The sequence below is a fragment of the Typopeltis vanoorti genome, chromosome 1, assembly GCF_054136105.1.
Source record: "Typopeltis vanoorti isolate ZY-2024b chromosome 1, IOZ_Tvanoo_1.0, whole genome shotgun sequence".
NCBI lineage: Eukaryota > Metazoa > Arthropoda > Arachnida > Uropygi > Thelyphonidae > Typopeltis > Typopeltis vanoorti.
This window is the reverse complement of record NC_143549.1, coordinates 172,627,334-172,650,771: the sequence shown is the minus strand read 5'-3', so window position 1 is coordinate 172,650,771 and position 23,438 is coordinate 172,627,334. Positions and strand designations below refer to the sequence as shown.

General features: G+C 35.2%; 1 protein-coding gene across 1 annotated transcript in view; it reads right to left on the bottom strand.

Annotated features, from left to right (window-relative positions):
* Positions 1–23,438, bottom strand: part of Dhc93AB (Dynein heavy chain at 93AB) — a 1,274,973-nt gene that overhangs the window by 634,357 nt on the left and 617,178 nt on the right. The window contains exon 29 of the mRNA XM_090403805.1: positions 22,493–22,724. Within this exon, the coding sequence (XP_090259931.1) occupies positions 22,493–22,724 (232 nt within the window). The remainder of the gene's footprint in view (positions 1–22,492; positions 22,725–23,438) is intronic.

Sequence of the window (23,438 nt, the reverse complement as noted above, 5' to 3'; positions counted from 1 at the left end):
TGCAGACCACATTATTTGAAGAATAAATTGCTTTATTTAGAACAAAATATTCTACCACTTTCATAAATCAGATAGTCAGGAAATAGGCATTACACTAACTGATTAAATAATCAGGAAATAGGCCATTACTGACTGACTACTAACTGACTAAATAGTCAAAAATAGGCATTACACTAACTGATTAAAAGCTGGAAAATATAATTACAACACCTGAGTCTTTCTTGAATAAAACAATTTACTCTTCAAATAATATGGTGTGCATAGTAGCATTTAGACAAATAACTCCCATTAAGTCTAGTGGTAAAGCTCATATGTTGACCATTCAAAGATAGACAGTGTTCAAACTACAAGAGTATAAGAGAATTACAACCAGTTAAATAAACAATGTACACATACTGTAAAGAAACCTAGTTAATGCTGTCACATTCTGTGATATAGTATGTGTCATAGCTAGATCTGAGAATGCCAAATTTTTAATAAATGAAGACTAAACTTAGATGATGTTATATTTCTAAATAAATCTGCTACAAGTCTGCAAGATTCCCTGATTAAATTGAATAGCTGTTGTAATAGATACGGTATGAAAATCAGCAATAACAAGACAAAAGACAATGAAAATAGGCACAAGCATTGAAAGTATCAACTGCATGGTGAATAGAGAACCTATAGTACCAGTAAAACATTTCAGCTACTTAGGCACGATTTTTAGTGAAGATGGTAAATAAAATATGGCAATAGACAACAGAATCAACAAAGCTGGTAAGGTAGGAACTCAACTGAATAAATTTATATTGAATAAGAGAGAAATTAGTCAAAACACTAAATTAGTTGTATACAAGACAGTGTTCAAACCAATTTTAACTTATATCTAGCAATATTTAGTCTTTACTTGAGTTGTAAGTCAGCAGTTAGAAGTGAAGGAAGCACAGGAAGATAGTTTAATGTTAAATGTAGTATTAGACAAGAATGTACATTATCCCTTCTGTTATTCATTATCTATATGGATCACATTATGAAGGAAAGTGGTACTAAACCTGATATCAAAATTGGAGATGTTAATGTCAGCTCCTTGCTTTATCCAGACAATGTTATACTTTTAAATAAATCTGCTATAAGATTGCAAGATTCCTTGACTGAATTGAATAACTGTTGTAATAGATATGGTATGAAGATCAGCAATGACAAGACAAAGACAACGAAAATAGGCAGAAGTTGAAAATATCAACTGCATTGTGAATGGAGTAGAGCAAGTAAAACATTTCAGCTACTGAGGCATGATTTTTAGTGAAGATGGTAAATTAAATATGGAAATCATCATCATCATGTGTATCAAGGATTTAGGCCTAGCATGGCCTGTTCTGGCCTTAGAAGTCATCGTTGAATCGTTTAAGAGGACATCCTGGTTTTCTTTTTCCTAATGGCTTGTAAATATGGAAATAGACAACAGAATCAACAAAGCTGGTAAGGTAGGAAGTCAACTGAATAAATTTATATGGAATAAGAGAGAAATTAGTCAAAACACTAAATTAAATTTAGTGTTTTGACTAATTTGAATACTGTCTTGTATTAAAAAAACACTTTTGAATACAAGACAGTATTCAAACCAATTTTAACTTATGAATCTGAGAGCTGGGTCAGAAGTAAAACACTTGACCACTAGAGCCCACAAATATGAGAGTCCTGTGAAAGATTAAGGGCATGAACAGATGGCATCAATAGCAATATCATATTAAAAATGAGTATATTAGAAAAGAACTTGACATTGTTAGCATGCAGGAATGGTTAACAGAGCTAATCTCAGGTGATATGGTCACACAGAATGGGCAAGGAAAGATTAGCAAAACAAGTGTTCTTTGCCAGGTTGGCAGGAAAAAGACCCAGAGGAAGACCAAGATATAGTTAGATTGATATGATAAAAAGTGCCTTAGAAGACAGAAATATAAGATCTGATAATGTTGGAGTCTTGACAGGTAACAGACTGATTTGGAGGAAAATTGTAGATAGGAAGTTAGTAATGATGCAAATTTTTTCATGTGGTACTATCATATCCTGTACTCATGTTAGGGACATGTGTACAGGATATGATTGACTTGAGGGACATGTTAGAAATTTGATGATGATGATGATGACTAAACTTAGTGTTGTGTCACTAAGTTTAGTCATCATGTGCAGCATGTTTTCGTTGCCCTGTGTCAGGGTACTGAGGCTTTCTTGATAAAACAATTTACTCTTCAAATAATATGGTATGCATAGCAGCATTTAGACAAATAACACCCATTAATTCTAGTGGTAAGGCTCATATGTTGACCATTCAAAGCTGTATTTATTAAGAAAATTACAACATAGACTAGTATATTAACTATAATAAATTTAATTGATACGTTCTAGATTTCAGCAAAGTCAAAGTCAAAATAGCATTTTTTATTTACAGAAATAACATTTTTTAAATACAGAAACCCACATGCACATACATCGGAAGATATATTTTAAGGCAGTCACCCCCTCCCCCAAACACACACACACACACTCCCAACAGTATAGAATTATTAAAACTTTATATAACAAGACACATGACCAAATTAATTAACTCAAAGAACAATATGCTCTTTGGGCACTTGACCATCTTCACAAAACCTTCTTGGCCAATGGCTACAATTGCTATCTGGAGAAGTTTTACAGAGAATAGTGGGAGATCAGGGGAGAACCAGGTCATCCCTAGAAACTGTATGAAAAGGATGTGAGTAGGGGAGTGAGAAGCAGGTTTTTTTTGTGCAGATTGTGAATGATTGGAATGCCTTGCCTGAGAATGTGGTGTCTGCAAAGAGTTTGAATGTATTTAAAACATGGTATGATGAGCTGTGTGTGTGTGTGATAAAAGGACCTCCCAGATGAGTCTTTGACTCCATGAGGTCTTGAGGTGGTAATAATAATAATAATAATATCCAAAATATATTAAAACTTCAAACCCATACACCATCTTCTCCTCTCCAGAACAGAGACTACACCAAAGCAATCAATATCCCATATATCCAAAGCACATCTGAAAAATCTAACAAAAATCTTAAAAAAATACAACCTTTCAACTACTTACAGACAATTTAAAAAATTAACATCCTTTATATGCTCCACCCAAAGACTAGCCACAGTCTAGACCTACCAGGTGTTTAAAAGGTCACTTCTAGTTGTAAACTATCTTATTTGTTTTAATAGAATACACTGGAAAAAAGCCACTTTACTCCATCACAGCAAATATAAATATGAAAGACTTTTCCTTGAATCTGCTTCTGCCTTACAAAACTATCCTAACTTAAACAAATTTGATTGCATTAAACTGATCTAAATTTGGGAAGCTGCCATCCTCCACACTTCAGCCCAACAGTCAAGGATGCCCAATTTAGCTTACTATAGAGCAATGTTTAGGACTTTAGGCCTACTCCCAGTTCACACATTTTATCTTCATTTCTAAGTGTAATGCCTGTGCACATGTAACTCATGTTTTTTATTTCCTGATGATGACAATTTGACTTTGCCAAAATATAGGAAATATTAAATTAAATTTATTTTAGTTAATATAGTAATCTACATTGTGATTTTTTTCTTAAAAAATACAGTTACCTGACTTTAAGCTAAAAATCCATTATAAACATTCTTCTCATTGTTCTTTCCAACTGAAGAACTTCGTTTCAGGCCACTTTTTAAAGAAAATATTTTATTATTATTATGCAATGCCTCCAAAATGTCAAAAGACCCATCAGAGGAGAGTATGAGTACTCTACACCCTCTAGAATACTTAATCATCCATCGATATGCATTTCACCATCTACTGCCCACTAATGGTATTTTTAGCTATTACTTGTGACTGTTCTCTGGCTGATTTGCATGTATGAGGGGATGAATACTGTTGATTCATCTGTTAAAAATCAATACCGTTGGTTTGATCCTCATGATAATGTCACTACAACATTTTTCTGAATTGGTAATACTATCTTGACCATAACTAGTGAAATGTGCTCTGTAAATGTCATATTTTCAGAAGGGTATTCTATCTAGTGACAACAGCTGTTGAAGACAGAAGTATATTATCAACAGGTGGTGTTAAAAAAAAAAGAAGATAAGACTTAATAATAAGAGGATTTTTCAGAAAGCCATGCTGCCCACCTCAGAGTATTGTATTCATATCCATCACTGCCAGATTTTATCTTTAACTAACTTGTTCAATACTTTAACCACCACTTCTAAGATCTTAATTGGTCTGTAATTTGCTACTTCTGTCTTCGAGCCACCTTTATGTAATGGAACTATCTTGCCAACTTTTCACTCCCAGAGAACATTGACATAGCTAGATTTTACTGAGATACTTAGATTTTAAAATTTCAATCAATTTCAATTCTCTTGCACATTTATGTAGTATGTAGTACACTTATGTAAGCTGACAAGCCATCCAGTCCCACTGTTGTATTCACACTGATATTTATTTCAATATTCTTAACACCTCCTGTTCGTCTACCTCAATTTTGATATGCATCTCTGTAACATAGCAACTTTAAAATCTCAATCCTATGATGAGATCATAGGGTAATGGTGGACAGAGATATGAAATTAAGGTAACATATTTCAAAAGTGGACAAAATAACACTTAGATGTTGAAAAACACAATAACAAGAAGAAGAAGAATAGATAATAAAAGTGTTAATCCGTGTTTGTAAGAGTTGATACAACTACATATCAGGTTTGCTATGCTCAGGTTTAGTTTATTATTATTATTATTATTTTACAGCATCTCCATGGAGTCCAGAGATCTTGGAAGACCCAAATTAATCATTATACACACAAATCCTATCATACCTCTCCTTTAACCTATTCACCATCAATTCTGGCAATCCATTCCACTCGCTCTCACCACTCTCCACAGAAAAAATCTGGTCCACACACCCCTACTAATCGCACTCTTACACAACTCCATGGATGGTCCCTACATCACTGACTATTTGTCATATACTGAAAAATTTCACTTGCATCAATTTTATAAAAACCCTTTTAATATTTTAAAAGTTTCTATCATGTCCCCTCTTTTCTGCAGAACAACTTTCTAAACCAAAAACTTCAACCTATCCTCGTAGGGAGTATTCCATAGACCTGTCACCATCTCTCAATCCTCTCTACCACCTCCTGGTACCCAAGAAACCCAGGTAACCCAATCTGTATGCAGTAGTCAAGACGTGGCTGAATCATAGCCTTATAAAGAGGATGATAACTTTCCTATCTTTACTTCTTAGCATGCTTTTCAACATCCTAGTAATCATTTGAGCTAATTTACCAACTTTTGCAATATGCCCTCTGAACTTCAACTCTTTATCCACCATTATGCCCAAGTACCTAGCCTCATTAATTTCCTCTAATCCAATACCATCAATATGATACACCATATGCAACCTTTTCAACCTGAAGTGCATAACCTTACATTTTACAACATTCAATTGACAATCATTATCCTTTGGGCACAGCACCTGTTTATTTAAATAATCTGCAGGATATCTACATCATCTTTATCAACTATTGCTTTCCCCAATTTTGCATCATCAGCAAACAACTGAATATCCATTATTATTTATTATTAGTTGATATAGTTTCTTGGGGATGAGAAAGTGAATGACAGGATCCAGAAGAATTTGACTGAAATGGTGATTATCAGATCTTTGAAATGCTTTTATGTCAGCCAGGTTTTTGATTCTTCCATCTCAGCCAGTTTATGCATTACATAAACTGGCTGAGATGGAAGAATCAAAATATCATATAAACATATAATTGGTGGTAAAATAGGTATATTCTGTCAAGAATATGGCTATTTTACCACCAATTGGTGACAGTGATCATATATATTTGTGACAATGATCATATTATTATTATTATTATTATTAAGAGAGACCTCCAGGGAGTCAGAGACTCATCGAGGGAGGCCACATACTACACACACCAGCTATCATACATATTCTTGAATTCATTCACACTACTTGCACTCACAACATCTAATGGCAATCCATTCCAATAATGCACCGCCCTCTGAGAGAAAAATCTGGCCCTTGCATCCCTCTTGGCAGCCTTCATTCTCAGCTTCCAAGGATGCCCTCTCGTTCTTTCCCCACCCTCTATAAATTGAAAAATCCCATCAATTGAAATCCTGTATGACCCTTTCAGCAGTTTGTAAGTCTCAATCATATCACCCCTCTTTCTCCTATTTGCTAGTGTCTGCAATCTACAAATTCTTAACCTGTCTTCATAATCAGTATTCCACAATCCTGATATAATTTTTAACACTTGCCTTTGTACTCTCTCCAATATACCAGAATCACATCGGAAACCAGGAGACCAGACCTGCGCACAATAGTCCAAGTGAGGTCTTATCAAGGCCTTGTAAAGAGGCAAAATAACATCCTTATCTTTATGTGAACGTTCATTTGAGCATTGCAATTATCTTTTGAGTTGTATTTGCAATCTTTGGCACATGGCTCCTGAACTTCAACTTCCTATCTATTAACACTCCAAGATCCCTAACCTCATCAGTTTCTTCCAGCCTAATCCTACCAATATAACACGACATTGGATAGCTAAAATATCAATATCTAAATGTATTGATATCTACTGGGATTTCATCTGCACCTGGGGTCTTATTGTTGTTGAGCTGCTTAACTGCTCTTTCAACTTCTGAGGTATGCTGATGATACAGTACTCCTTTGTAATGACATGGAAGAACTAGGACTAATTCTTGACAAAGTTAACAAGATCAGTAATAACAGAGGACTTCAACTCAATTCTAGCAAGACAAAGATCATGGTTCTCAAAGGAAAAACAAACAGAGAAGCTCTTGAGAAACAAATGTATCTTAATGGAGAAAGAATTGAGGAAGTCAGCAAGTTTGAGTACCTGGGATCCATTATTAATGTGAAGAATTGCTGTTCAGAAGATGTCAGAAAAAGGTTAGGAATGGCTAAAACAACAGTCAGAGACCTGTCTAAAATCTGGAAGGATGGATCTATCTCCATGGGAACAAAGTTGAGGATTTTGGATGTAGTTGTTTTTCCAACAGCAACTTATGGATGCGAGACTTGGAACCTAAAGAAGTCAGATAAGAAACAGATATCTGCTTTTGAGATGTGGTGTTACAGAAGGCTGTTGAGGATATCATACACTGAAAGGCGTACAAATGAATGGGTGTCAGAAAAGATTAGTAGAACTTTAAGGCTCCTTAAGGATATTGACAGAAGAAAATTAAAATATATTGGACACATAGAAAGGATGGAAGGAGGACTTCTCAGAACAGTAATAGAAGGTAAAGTTACTGGAAAAAGAGGCAGGGGTAGACCATCAATGAGATGGATGGATGGCGTGTGTGGAGTGACTGATCTTCAGAGAGTTGAGGCTGCCAGAAGGGCAAACAACAGGACTACATGGCGAGGCCTAGTGTGGAACATCATCGAGCATCGGAGTGACCATATGGCATCTGTAGATGCCCAGTGAACACAGAGAGAGAGAGAAATGTATTGATGCTCTGATTAAAAAGGTTACATGTTGAACTACAAAGCTGGAAATTATGATAAACTTAACAGAATACTATCTTTGGTCCCATAGTATCAGTTACTGAATGGGAAAAATGTCATTAATGCATGGGAATCTTTGAAAAAGTGCTTAAATGAGGCAGTATCGGAATGTATCCTTAGTGTTCGAAAAATAAATATGCTGGGAGTGAAATGGATGTCCAAACCTTATTAAGCAAGAAATCCACAAGAAGAAGATGACTTGGAAAGAATATCATGAGAATAAGAGTGAGAGGAGTTATGAAATATATAAAGCTCACCCAGAAGCATAATGAGTATTGTGAGGAAAGCTAAATTGGAGTATGAAAAGAAATTGGCCATGCAAGCTAAAGGCAGTCCAAAAGAATTTTATCGTTATGCCACAATTAAAAGAAAGAATGAATGAATGTGGAAGAATAAGTTTACTGAATGCAGATGGCACCTGAGTGTCAGAAGCTAATGAGATTGTTCAGTTAATGAGTGCTACCTTTGCTAAGAGATATCAATCAGGTGTGTGTAACATGGTGTACAGTGCTACTGCTACATTGGATGACGAGTTAGAAGTTCATGAAAATGAGGCTGAAGAGCTGTTGCATAACCTGGATAAGAATTTGTCGATAGGGACAGATGGAATATCAGCCCGTTTGCTAAAGGAATGTTCAGCTGAACTGGCTATCCTTTCACATGTATAACGTGAGTCTCAGCTCAGGAATGATACCACAGGAATGTATGATAGTTCTGTAACATATGCTGTCTGCTGCATTTTGTAACATCTTCTTTTATTCTTATTTTTACTAATTAGCAGTGGCGCTTTCACTCTTGTAACCTTTCTCACTTACACTACTGCGTACTATGTTAATCCACCTTTCGTATTTACTAGTCATATGCCTATGAACACTGGAAAATTTATTTGTAAGACTGCCCCATTCAATATATTAATATTCGGCATAAGACTCAATAAAACATCCAGTAGATCTCTCTCTCTTATTAGCGTAAATTCCTTCAACAAAGTTTACATAAACAGTCGTGGTTCTTCAGTAATTAAACTGTTCTTTTTATGCCTTAGTTGTTTCCCACTCACAAGTCTGATATTTTTAGGAACAGTGCAGTTGTAAATAAACAATCAGGCAGCACTCTTTTATCAAATAATTAAAACACACTTATTTACATTAATATGAAATATGCATTAATTATACAATAGGGAGATTGCTTTCTCTATCCATCTAAAAAAATCCTTAGCATAAATTAGAACCCTTTTACTTCAACACTAAGTAATCTCTTTAACTCAAAAACTTATTTTTACTCTCTGCTTACAAATTCAACTTACTAGACTTCTAGTTTACTTGCAAAGAGGTTAGCTAACTCTCTGTTAAGTTATGTTTACAAAATTGATATCAACTTGTAACATGCCAATTGACTCTCTTATGGACACTTCTTACTACTATTAAAGTAATTCTTAATAGTCCATCTATAACATATTACAAGAGGAATTGTACAAAAGTATGGAACTTACAAAGGCTCTGTATCACACATTCAGTCAAAAAGTCTAAAGTCATGGCATTTCTTTCATCTCATATCTCGAGCTTCCTCAGGAATGTCTGGCATCAGCAGTATCTCGTCGGGAAAATAGCGGGCTGTGGACTGCGACCTGTGGTACTCGTACAGTTCTGGCAAAAGGTTGTTCTCCCACAGCTAAAAGAAAAAAACTTCCGAGCGAAGCTGCTTCGGGAATTTACATCAGCTTTCCTCCTCTAGCTTGGGCTCACCGAAATGCCTGGATGACAGGCTCTTCTATCTGCCATATCCAATAGCTCAAACTGCCAGCTCCAATAACTGAAACTGCTGCCAAACTCTCTCTTTTGATTGCCGAATGGGTTCCCTCTCTCTCCTCGGTGACTAGAAGCCCCCTATGCTCGGCTCTGTCCTTTTTTATTACGCCTTCTCTGAGACCTCGCACAAAGGGTTGTAACCCCCTAAGAATTTGGCATGACTCTTTCATCTTCTTTAGGTTTAACCCGCTCTTTGTTCTCTTCCATGCACTCTTTTGATCATAAGTTACCGGCCAGCGGAAAGTTGTTTAAACCTTTCAGACTGACTTTGGAGGTGTTTATGTGCAGAGCTTGTAAGCAGTTTCTCTTACAAAGAAAATTCGTAAACAACCTTTCTTATGCACTCATAGAGAGCTATTACACAATGTTCCAGTGACAAGACATTGCATTTGTTTTTGACATTCTGAAATATTCTTGTTAAAGAAGTAAATACAGTTAATTTTCAAAAGGTTATTTACAATAATATCTAGCACAAAATACACAGAGACAAACACGGTTATTTTTACAACATTCTCATGGGACTTGACCTCTGTAAAAATTGATGTAAAGCGCTTTGATATTTTTAAGCTACATTGAATTTTAGTTCCATTGTACAAGGGTGGTGAAAACTGATGTGTCTAACAACAGACCTATCAGTATCTCTGGTAGTGAAGATTTTACAGAAGTTGGTAAGAACTCACATACAGAAATGGGTAGACAAACAAGCTATGCTCTACAAGGAGCAGCATGGGTTTAGTAAAGGAAGGTCATGTTTTAGCAGTTTGCTCATATTTTATAACAATGTTATGGCCGAATCGGATAAAGGGAATGGATACATTATGATAATTTTGGATTTTTCTAAGGCATTTGATAGGATACCACAAGAAAGGCTGTTACATAAACTGGAGAATATGGGATTGGGATATAAACCCTTGACTTGGATCAGGGGATGGTTGACAAAAAAGATATCAAAAAGTGGTATACAGTGGGTTTGAATCTGGCAGATTTAAGGTGATTAGTGGTGTACCTCAGGGTTCAGTCCTCAGGCCATTATTGTTTAATATATACATTAATGACATCAGGAAGGATCTAACATTTTTTTTTATTATTATTATCATTACGTAACGCCTCCAGGGAGTCCAAAGACTCATTGAGGGAGGGCACCTGCTCTACAGCTCTCCGTCTCCACAAACGGCAACTACCTTCATCATCCACGCCAATGCCATCTACCACCGACCACCACCACTAGTATTTTTACAGACAATCACAAACATCTATGCCCATGGGGGGATTTGAGCTGGCAGCCTTTTGGTTGGAGAGCAGATATACTAACCACTCGATTAAAACTCGATCAATCTTATGTTAGATCCTTCTTGATTTCATTAATGTGCAATTGTTTGCCGATGAAGCAAAGATAGGCAGGGCAATCAGGGATGCTACTGATATTCAGCAATTACAAAATTATTTGAATAGACTAGAAATTTGGGCAAACAAAAATGTCTGTCAATTTAATATTAATAAGTGTAAAGTTATGCACTCTGGTGTGATTAGAGTTCCAGCAGAATATTATATTAGCGGGGTTATGCTATAAGAAACTGAAGAGGCAAGGGATCTTGGCATATTGATGGATAGGAATTTAAAGTTCAAAGATCACATAGCAAAAGTTGCAAATACAACTCAGAGGATAATTGCAATGTTGAAGCAAACCTTGACATGTAAGGATAAGTAAGTCATTTTGCCTCTTTATAAGGCTTCAATAAGACCACACCTGGATTAGTGTGTGCAGATTTAGTCTCCCAGGTTCCAAGGGGATAAAGAAGCTGTGGAAAGAACAGTTACAAATATTATATTTGGATTATGGAATTTAGATTATGAGGACGGATTGCAAGTATGTGGATTGCAGAGACTATGGCTAACAGGAGAAAGAGGAGTGATATAATAGAGGTCTATAAACGTTTGAATGGGTGTTATAGGATATCAACCGATGAAATTTTTTGTTATATGGAAGGTGGGGAGAGAACGCATGGGCATCCATGGAAGTTAAATTTATTTGCATTGAAGAAAGGGGTAAGAGCTAGGTTTTTATTCCAGAGAGCAGTGAGTGAGTGAGTGGAATAATTTGCCCTTAGGGTAGTGACTGCATCTATTGTGAATGAATTTAAGGGAAGGTGTGATAGCTGGTTTGGATGATTTATAGCCTCCCTCGATGAGTACTTGACTCCCTGGAGGTCTCATAATAATAATAATATGTTACTAACAGAGTTATATAGACTAAATGTATGGAAAAAATTTTAATACATGATACAGGCCAAAAGAACAAAACAACAGGTCATCCCTAGAAATAGAATGAGAGTATATTAGCAGAGACATGAGGGGTAGATTTTTTTTGGCTTGGAAAATGGTGAATGAGTAGAGTGAGATGCCTGGAATGGACATTAACACATTTTCAGTCATATGTATGTGATAGGCATCATGTGCAAAAATTGTGTATATGAACCTCCTGTGACAAGATCTAGACTTCATGAAGATGTCTGATTAATAATAATAATAATAATAATAATAATAATATATGCTTTGTCTATATACCAAATTAAAAAGTAATATTTTTCTTGCAAGCAAAAGGATATGTGAAATCTGTTTACAGTTAATGTTTTTTTTTTTTAATTTAATTTTATTTATTAGAATGGATGGCCATCTAATTCAAGATGTTCTGAGTTTGAATAGAGAATAAAGATGAGGGAGTTTTTGGTAATGGCTAGAGTGACATGGATAAAAATGACTGAAAGACTTGGTTAATGGGAGATGACATAGGTATAAAGGTAGAATGTAAAGGGTATTGGATTCTCAAAAAGATAAAAGAAATTAGGATGGAAGGAAATATACTGATGACAGCATAAGAATTGCAACCAACAATACATTCCAAAAATTTTAATACATGATACATGGCGAAAGAACAAAACAAGAAGTCATCCCTAGAAATAGAATGAGAGTATGGTTAGCAGAGACATGAGGGCTAGATTTTTTTGGCTTGGAAAATGGTGAATGAGTAGAGTGAGATACCTGAAATAGACATGGTTCTATATAACTATCTGGTTCTCTATAACCTCCATGAAAATGTAATACTCCTTATATTCTATTATAAGCTCAGGAAGGTAGGGTTGTGAGATACTGTATATGAGGCATTTGGTATGAGATAGATATAGATAATATACAGATAATTGCTGCTAAAGGGTGTACAAAAGAAGATGTAGATATGTATCAGCAGATTATATCAGTAGATGAGTAAGCAGAAGTTCAGTAATTCTTTCAAGTTGAAGCTATGAATTATTGATCAGTAGATTCATAGCACCAATTATGAAAATAGATGGGAAAAGAAAGCAAGAATGCAGATGGCCAGAAAGAAATGGAATTTCTGCAACTACCAAGAGATTACAACCTGAAGCAGCTTGTGATGGAAGGGAACTGGATTTTTCAGAGTTGTAGATTTATCAATAACTAACACTGCCACTTTGCTTTCTGCTGTGGAGAGTAGATCATGAAATCTATCTTCTCTAATCTCTCAGATTATGTCCTGGAGGGTTGCTAAACATGTGGAGTTTCAGTTAATAAAAAAAGGTGTATGTGTAACAATTGCAGATAATTATAGAAAACTTGAAGACACCTTTGAGAAAAACCATGGCATAAGAAGCTGGAAGAGTAGAGTCTCAGCTTCTGTGGAAACAGTAAAGGGAAGTTTGAAGGAAACAATATCAGCTGTAAAACCAATTATACTTATTTTGGGTAATGAGGATAAATCTTATAAAAGTTAAATTGGAGAAGCAAAACATCTATGTTGTGGAGGGAATATAGGAAATGTGATCAACAAACTCATGAAGAAAGATTACAAATCACAAACAAAAGGAATGACCAAAATGGTAAGAGACAAATCAGACTGTGAAAAATAAATTAGCTGAGAAGGACAAAGCAAAAATCATGTTAATGGATGATGATTGGAAGGCGAGGGTTGACAGAAGTGGAATAAGTAACTGAATTACTGAGTGATCAATTTTCAAAGGTACAATACAAACCTCCATTGCCTAAACCACACACACAACCACACCACATCTCTACCTTACACCAATGCTGATAGATTAGGCCCCTCATATTTTGGACAGACTGGATAGACTACCTTAGTTAAAAATAAATAAATAATAATAATAATAAAAAAAAAACATATAGTACAGATAATAAAAAGTGGATTAGCACAACATGACTGAAACTATTTCATTCACTGAACCCAGAGGTACACCACTAGTCAACTAAAATCTGGCACATTCACACCCACTGCATACCACTTTTTGATATCTGTCTGTCAACCAGCCACTTATCCAAGTCAATAATTTATATTCCAAACTCATATTCTCCAGTTTATGCAATAGCCTTTCATGTGGTATCCTCTCAAATGCCTTAGCAAAATCCAAAAATATCATAGTGCATCCATTCCCTTTATCCAACTCAGTAATATTATTATAAAATATGAGCAAATAGCTAAAACATGACCTTTGTTTAGTAAACCAATGCTGTTCCTTGAAGAATATAGCTTGTTTGTCTACTCATTTTGGTATGCATATGCGAGTTCTTATCAACTCTTCTAAAATCTTCACTTCCACACCAGAGATCCTGATAGGTCGGTAGTTACACACAGTAGTCTTTGCACCACTATTGTGCAATGGATTATATCCTTCTTCATTCTCCTTCATTCTTCTTCTTATTATTATTATTACCCAAGACCCCATGGAGTCAAAGACTTATCTAGAGGACCTTTTATCAAACCCACAGCTCATCATACTGTGCTTTAAACAAACTCAAATTCTCTGCAGACACCACACTCTCAGGCAAGGCATTCCAATCATTCACAACTCTGCATGAAAAAAATCTGCTTCTCACTCCCCTACTCACAACCTCCTTATACAGCTTCCAGGGATGACCTCTGGTTCTCCCCTAATCTCCCACTATTTTCTGTAGAACCTCTCCAGCATTGATCCTATAACAACCCCTTACTAACTTGTAGGTTTCTATCATATCTCCCCTCTTCCTCCTGTCCACCAGACTCTGCAAGTTGCATCTTCTCAATCCTCATACTCAACATTCCAGAGGTTAGAAACTATCCTTAGTCAGTCACCTCTGGACTCTTTCCAACATCTCTTCGTCCTTTTGAAAACCAGGTGTCCAAATCTATGCACAGAATTCCATACATTGCCTAATCAGAGCCTTATACAATGGAACAAGAATCTCCCAACTTCTACACGTCAGTGTCCACTGCATCATTCCCAGAAGCCTTTGTGTTTTCTTCACAAATTTTGGCTATGTGTCCCCTAAATTTTAGATTCTTATCCACTATCACTCCCAGATCGCTTATTTCCTCCACCTCTCACAATATATCCTCACAAAGCATAAATTCTGCATCCCATTTTTGTTTTTCAAATTTTAAAACCTTACATTTTGTAACATTGAACTCACATCCCCATTCCTGTGCCCAATCACTAAATTTATTCAAGTCTTCTTGTAAGGCCACAACATCTTCTCTACTCTTCACAGTTCATCCCAAATTTGCATCATCTGCAAACAACTGAATATCTCCATCCAAATCTTCACCAATATCATAACCAATAACAGACCCTGAGGCACACCACTAGTAACTTTCCTTTACCTGTATATATCGCTACCCTATACACAACTTGTTGATTCCTATCAGATAGCCAGTCTTCAATCCAATGCACCAATCTAATATCCAACCCCATCCACTCCAGTTTGACTGTCAACTTATCATGCAGTAATCTATCAAAAGCCTTTGCAAAATCTAAGTATATTACTGTGTATCCTTCTCCTCTATCCATGGAAGCAGTCACCTTATTGTAATAAGTAAGTAGATTAATAAAATATGACCTCCCTTTAGCAAATCGATGTTATCCCTCAAAGATAATACCATTGTTGTCAACCCAATTCTGGATCCTAGTTCTCACAAGCTTGTCCAACAACTTAACCACAACACCTGACACACAGATAGGCCTATAGTTTGATGCTTGAGGTCTATCGCCTCCTTTATGAAGCAGCACAATCTTGCACTCCTTAGGAACTTGACCAAGTACAAGACTTGTATTAATAAAAATTATAAAGGCTGGTGTCAACTCACTCCCTGGTGCATTCCTTCAGAATACATGGTGATATATTATCAGGTCCCAGAGCCTTATTTACATGTAGATTGCACAACTTCCCCATACACCTCTTGCTCACTTACAATCAGTCTCTCTTCCCCATCATCAACTGCTATCAATCTCTCCATGAAATCACATTCGCAAGATTGAAAGACCTTTATGAACTGTTCATTAAGTATCTCCACCACACCTTTTGCAACAGCTGTCTTTTTTTTTTACCATTTTCTCCAATGAATGTTATCCTTCCATATACATTCATTCTTTTGCTGGCTACATATCGAAAGAACTTCTTAAAATTCTTTTTGGCTTCATTAGCTAACTGCTGTTCATACCTTTATTAAGCTACCCTCACCAACCAAGTCACCTGTCTCGCCTGTCTTTGCAGTCCTAATGGAATTGGTTATTTCCACTTCTCTTATGCTGTCTCCATAATGCCCTTTTTCTCTGTATCGCATGCTTAATCTCTTTATTCATCCATTTAACCTTCTCACCCTTGGAATACATTTAGACACTGCATGTACTAGATAGTTTTTGAAAATCCTCCAAGCTGCATTGATCTCTTTTCCAGCTAACTCATCATTCCATGTTACACCTGCAAGTTGTCTCCTGGGCTCTTCATAATCACCCTCCCTTGTAGTTCCACATATATCCTTTTTGTACAGAGGTCCCCCACACTGCTGGCAACCACCCAGGTAATCACCTCATGGCCACTCTTACTAATTGGTGGGTGATTTGACACCTCATTTATAATTACATCCTCTGATGAGATGACCAAATCCAAGACCTTTAATCCTCGTGTGCCCTCTGTTACACACTGTCTGAGGTAGTTATCCCTCAAAAATTCAAGAAACTCATTTTCTTTACTTCCAGTTGCTATTTCATCATTCCAGTCTATATTGCCATAATAATTAAAATCACCCATAATGATCACTCTTTACTTATTTGCTTGGCTAATTTGATTATGCATTTCATAGTCACTACCATGCACATTTCCTGGTCTATAATTATTATGAGATTTCTTTTCTCTGCAATCAATGTTTGGATAATTCAAGACACTCTTAATGATCACTCCTTTAGTAGCTATCTGGATAATGTCTGTACCAACACCCAACCATATATTACATCCCGTTAGCCTCCACTTCACATCAGATAGTCTCAAACTTGCTGCTACATGGGATATTAATACCATTATTGCTTTCATTTGTTTCTATCATAACTGGACTCAAGTCATCTGATATCATTAGTGATACTCCTCGTCCTCTCCTTTCTCTTCTGTCATTCCTAAACTATACCCTTACACTTGATTTCAGTTGCAACATCTGATTCTCATAGCCAGGTTTCACTAATGCCAATAATCTCAGTTCACAACGTATTCTTTAAAGCATAGAAATCAACTCCTTTGTTTCTGATGCTCCTGGCAATTGTGTAAAGACAACAAATAACCAACTAACTTTTTCTTATACTTAGATCTGCACTATGCTCAGTCCTGTTAGATGCTTTTCTTTTCCTTCCCAAGATACATTCAAAAGGTCTGAATAAAAAAAAAAAAAAAAAATATATATATATATATATATATATATATATATATATATATATCTGGCCAGCCTGGTTGGCTGAGTGGTTAGCATTATCCGCTCTCCAACCAAAAGGCTGCGGGTTGAAATCCTGCAATGGGCATGGATGTTTGTGATTGTCTGTGAAAATACTAGTGGTGGTGGACAATAGATGGCATTGGTGTAGATGATGCAATTCACTGTAGTTAGAGGTGGAGATGAAGAGTTGTAGTGTAAGTGCCCTCCCTCGATGAGTCTGGGACTCCCTGGAGGTGTCAAGTAATAATAATAAAAGCATAAATTTTCATCCCTTCACCAGATCCACAACCATGTTCAAAGCTTTATCATGTTTGTATACCATATGTAAATTTTCACATACATTTTCCCTATTTCTCCTATGATGATCTAGTTTCCCTCATTCTCTCTGCATTAGGTTTCATCCCAATGAGTAATTTTTCCAGGTTCCTGATGCTAAATCCATTCAAGTGCAGGTTTTCCTTCTTATACCAGTCTTTTCTATCATTAAACACACTCCACATATCTAAAAACTCACATCTATTTCTTCTACACAGTACTCTTTCTGCATTTTAACCACATTTTTTCTGAGATTTTTCTTCTCATTTTCTGTTACTACTTATTTCATTTAATAACATTTCAAGTTTAATTAATTTACCTATATAGACATTTTCTTCAGTTTTTGTTACCTTTATAATCTTTCATAAAGAAGGATCATAAAGATTACCTTTATGATCTTAAAGGAGACAACTTCACCCAGGCTGAATTAATCAATGTATTTTTCATATTCTCCTGCTGAGTTAATTCCTGTTTAGAAACACCTTCACTTTTTTACAATAATATTTGTATATTTAAGTAAACAATTCACTTCAACAATGAAAACAGCCAACGGATTCTTTTTAAAATGTGTGTACATATTTTTATTTTCAATGGGATGATGATTTTTATCCAGTGAATATTAGGTAATGGTCACTTCTTATTTCAAAATAGAAAATAGGATGATGAAACTTTTTGTCTATAATCTAAAAAAAGGTTCTTGTAAGGAGGAAGTAGAAAAATGTATTGATTATTTTGAAAGAACTTCTTCTGACATAAATTAAAGGAAAAAATTAGTTCTCGGTGGAGAACTAAACAACAGTAGGAAATGAATCCAAAACATATAGAAATGTTTTGGGAAAATTTGCAGAAAAGGGAAAAAATAATATCAAAGGCTTTCTAGGATTTCTTTTCTGATCATGGATTAGTCATTACTAACTCCCCATGGAGTCCAAAGACTCATCATGGAAAGCACAGGCTAGCACTTTCCACACAATACATATCATACCTCTCCTTAAACAGATTCACCAACAAAGCACTCACAAAAGGCTCTGGCAATGCATTCCACTCATTCACCACTCTTTCCAAAAAAAAAATATAAGCCCAATATCTTTGCTAGCCATACTGCTATTCAATTTCCAGTGATGTCCTGTTATTCTGCTTGGTCTAGTCAAGTGCTGAAAAATTTTGTCTGCACCCATCCTATAAAACCCTTTTAGTAACTTAAATATCTCTCTCTCACCATCTCAGTCACTTGCCTGTGGATTCTCTTCACCACTTTCACATCCTTAAGAAACACAGTGAAGAATGGAAGAAACATACAGAAAAATGTGATCAGCAAGTCCACAAGCAGCACAGAACAGCAGGAATAGTGACCTGTATAGTAAGGAAGCTCAATGTTAATAGTGAGAGAAAGTTAGATGATGAAGACAAAGGAAATAGCAAAAGATAATTTTGTTATGTGCAGAGAAAAAAGAAGAATGACTATGGAAAAATGCCTTTAACAAGTACTGATGATAAAAAGGTAACAGAAGCAATCAAAGAGCTAAGTTACTGAGTGCTCATTCTGAAAGGGTATACCATTCAAGAAGAGGTACAGCAGTGTTAAATGTGACGTCATCTGATGTGAGAATAAAGATAGATGAATTGGAGGAACTTGTAATAATACATTACTTCATTACGCAAAATTAAATAGATATTGAATGGTTTGTATTTATTTTTTTTATGGAGATAGTCATTTTTCAAGCTGGTATATTTTTATAGTAACTTTTATAGAGTAATTCTTTACAAAAAGCTATAAAATATCAGATTGCTCAAGAAATAGCAATTTGATAATAATTTTTATACAGATTGTAATTTTTCAATCTGCAAAATCTGTCTGATTAATTGTATGTGTGTGTGTGTGTGTGTGTGTATAAATATATATATATACTGTATATATATATATTTATAATTAGGAAAATGTTTACTGTTTTGTTACCTTTCTGTAACTATCATGGTGGCACTGTTTAGACTCTTTCTGTTATTTGTATCATTTAAAAATTAACACCAAAAAAAAAAATAAAACTTATGATAATAAGCAACAACCCTTCAATAGCAGTTGACTTAATTCTAAATGGAAAGAAAATACAACAAGTGAACAAACTGAAATACCTGAGATCCTGGCTAAATGAAATTCAGACTGTGAATGGAGATAAGATCAAGATTGAAATTGCAAGTCCTTTATCAACATGAAACCCAATTTTATGTAACAACAAATTAAACATTGAAATTCGAATATGAATGATGAAGTGCTACATATGGTCAAGTTTACTATATGGAGTTGAAACGCAAACGCTAAAGGCAAATATAATCAAAAACTGGAAGTCTTCGAAATGTGGATATTTAGCCAGATGCTCAAGATCCCATGGACAGAAAAGGTGAAGAATGAAGAGGTACTAAGAAGAATAAATAAAAAAGAAGAATTAATCAACATTGTGAAAAGAAGAAAAACTGCCTACTTAGGAGATCTAATGAGAAACCATAAATATAACATTCTCCAGGTAGTACTAGAAGGTAAAATCAACAGAAAGAGAAAATCTGGAAGAAGAAAAATATGATGGCTAGACAATACAAAACACTGTACTAAACTGAACACAAAGCTCTTAATCAAAGCCACTAAAGACAGAAGTAAATTTGCAAAGGTGGTTGCTGAACTCTGTTAGGAAATAGCACTTAAAGAAGAAAGACACCTATGAAACATAGCCAAACATTTTATAATTGATGATCAAGTTTTTCTTGGGGAGTTATTTCAATCTTTTATTATTAACATATGTCAATAAAAGAGCAAATTCAAAATGGGTATACAGGAATATGATACTTTATAGAGACCAGAATGATTTTCTGAAGAGTGAATCTTGCTTTAGTAAATCTGTTTAGTTTTTATATCAGAGTGACAATTGATTTGAATAAAGGAATGGAACTCAGTTGCATAAACTGGAACAAAGGAGGATGGATATAAAGTTGGCAATTTGGATAACAGGGTGGCAGATGTATGGAGGAAAAGAGTCCTGGAAGAGGTAGGTAACTTGTAGTATACTGCAGGGCTCAGTACTTCATCTGCTGCTGTTTTTGTACATCAGTGATACTGTAAATGATTTAAGGGGAAATATTTAGTTGTTTGCCAATGATGCAAACAACTAAATAGTGAATGCAGATGAGATCTTACAGGATGGCTTAAATAAATTGGCAGTACAGGCAAAGGATAAGGCTGCCATATTAACTTGGCCAAGTGTAAGACAAGGGATTTGGAGATGATTGTGGACAATGATTTGCAAAATTCCAGTTCATAAAAGAAACCGTAAAAGTGACCAAAAGAGCACATCAGATAATAGCACATTTGCTCATTGTGGTAGGGCCATGGAATGCTCCATATGAGGACAGATTAAAGGTCAATAGGATTTCAGACTAGTTGACAAGTAAGAAAGAGAAAACATGATAGAAATATAAGTTTATTAAATAGGTTTACAGGATGGACACCAAAGACTTTTTTCGACACTTGGCAGGAAGGGAGAGAACAAGGGTCATCCCTGGAAATTGTTATGTGACACCTCCAGGAAGTCTAAAGACTCATCGAGGAAGAGCACCCACTCTACAACTCTCCATCTCCACCACTCAATCCACCAACTACAACGAACTGCAACCACCTCCATCATCTACACCAACACCATCCACCACCACTAGTATTTTCACAGAGAATCACAAACATCCATGCCCACGGCAGGATTCAAACCTGCAGCCTTTTGTCTGGAGAGCAGATATGCTAACTGCTCAGCCAACCAGGTTGGCAAATTGTATACGAGTGTGGTTAGTAAAAATTGTGGGACTAGATTTTTTGCTTGGCAGATGTTGAATTGGTGCAATGAGTTGCCAGAGATGGACGTGGGTGCTTTGTCAGTGAATGAGTTTGAGTACAGGTATTATAAATATTGTAGTGAACTAGTTAGAGTGGGCCACTCATGATGTTTTTGACACCATAGAAATGCCAATAATAATAATAATGCATTAGTTTATGAAGGTAATCCACAAATCATATAAAAACCAATAAAGCATGTTTTAAATGATTCATCCAAGAGAAAACTGTATACACTGTGCATGGAAGAGAATGTATAATTTCTAATTTTAATGTTTCAATTCCTGATAAAATTAAACTCAAATATAATGTAAACTTGGTAATGGAATAAATATTTTATGTAAAAATTCATAATCAAATCTTTATATAAATTAAAATCTGAACACTGACTGGATTCTTTTGATAGCTTCAAATTTTTGGGTTTTGGCTACATTAATACAGAGTGGCCCATAAGTAATGAAAGGGTTTAAACATTTAATAACTTTTTATTTATTAAATACTTTTTTTTTTTTTTTTTTGCTATAATGGAATACAGAACCCAGAGATTTTTTTTTTTTATTAGCTATGAAAAACCACATCACATAAAGACCTTCCATTTTTGGCTTCAAAAAGACAGGCCCTTTCTATAACATGTTCCAATGTTATATAATGTTTTTGGCTGTAATGCCATAATTTATGCATGAATGTTCTCCTTCAGCTGTTGAAATGTCTGGGTCTTGTTCACATACAACTTTTCCTTAAGATAACCCAAAAGGAAGAAGTTGAGAGCCATCAGATCTGGAGAGTGTGAAGTTCAATTTCTGACATTAAAATGCTCTCTGTATTAGAATAATCAAATGCTGCAATTTTGAAAATTGTGCAATTTTCAAAATAAAATTGTGCAATTTTGGTTCATGGTTGGGTTGTGAACTTCCATGATTAATTTCTCAAATGTTCCTTAGAATACCTGAAAAAAAAAATTAATAATCCAAAAAGTTATTGACATTTTAAACCTCATCATGACTTAGGGACCACCATGTACAAAACAGAAGAACTTGAAGAAAACTGAAGCAAAGACAAAACAAAACAAAATATAAGAATCACATTATTACTCTGATGCTGAATTACAAAATCATGCTTATAGAAATGAATAAAAATATTTCACCTGTAATTCAGATCTCGCCCGATCTTTTCTTTTAAGAGATGTTGCTAATGATAACACCCATTTTACAGATCTCAATCCCCAGTCATAATGATCTTGTTGGGAAAGTATGCACTTGCATGTGTCATATAAAATCTCTAGTTTACATGATAAACTTTGTGCTTCAAAAAATCCTTCTCTAGCTAACATTACTTCACAGATCGTTTTCATATCCGGCACTACCAGAGCACAGGGTCTAAAGCATCATAAAAAGAAATCTTTATTATTTCTAAGCAAGAACAAAGCAATATAAAAGAATTAATACTACTAGTGTGTTGTGATAAAATAAAAATAAAACAGTTATCCAACCAATCATCCACAGTGTTAAAGGAATTTGTCAGTCACATAACTGAAGGCACAATCACATGGTACTGTCTCAGAAGTCAGTTGACATATTAACTGATTCAAGGGTTGGTTTTAAATATACGTTCATTTGAAAGTTGGTTTCTTGAGAAATCACTGTATCACCAAATTACAGTTCACATTGCATTTTTTCAGTGGTAATTTGGGAACAGTTAGCAAAGACACCCATCTATCCATTCACGCACACATGTATACATACAGAATTGGACATATGACGGTTGTGAGATTATTAGGGGATGGAACATGCAGCAGTAATGGGAAACATGAAAAATGAAGATATTAAGATGGAGCATGGCATTGTTAGTGTTCAAAAATATAACTATATGATATGAACATAAAAAAGTGGGAATTATTATTATTATCTGACTCCATGAAGTTAGAGATCATGGTAGGAGGTACAGAGTATCACACACAATTATTCAACTAGGCTTAAAATTGATTTGAAGGATCTGCAATGACACCACACTCATGTTACAAGAGTGCCAATAATTTGTAAAGTCATCAACATACAAAACATTGGTGACAATGGGAGGAAGCTGTTCAGTGA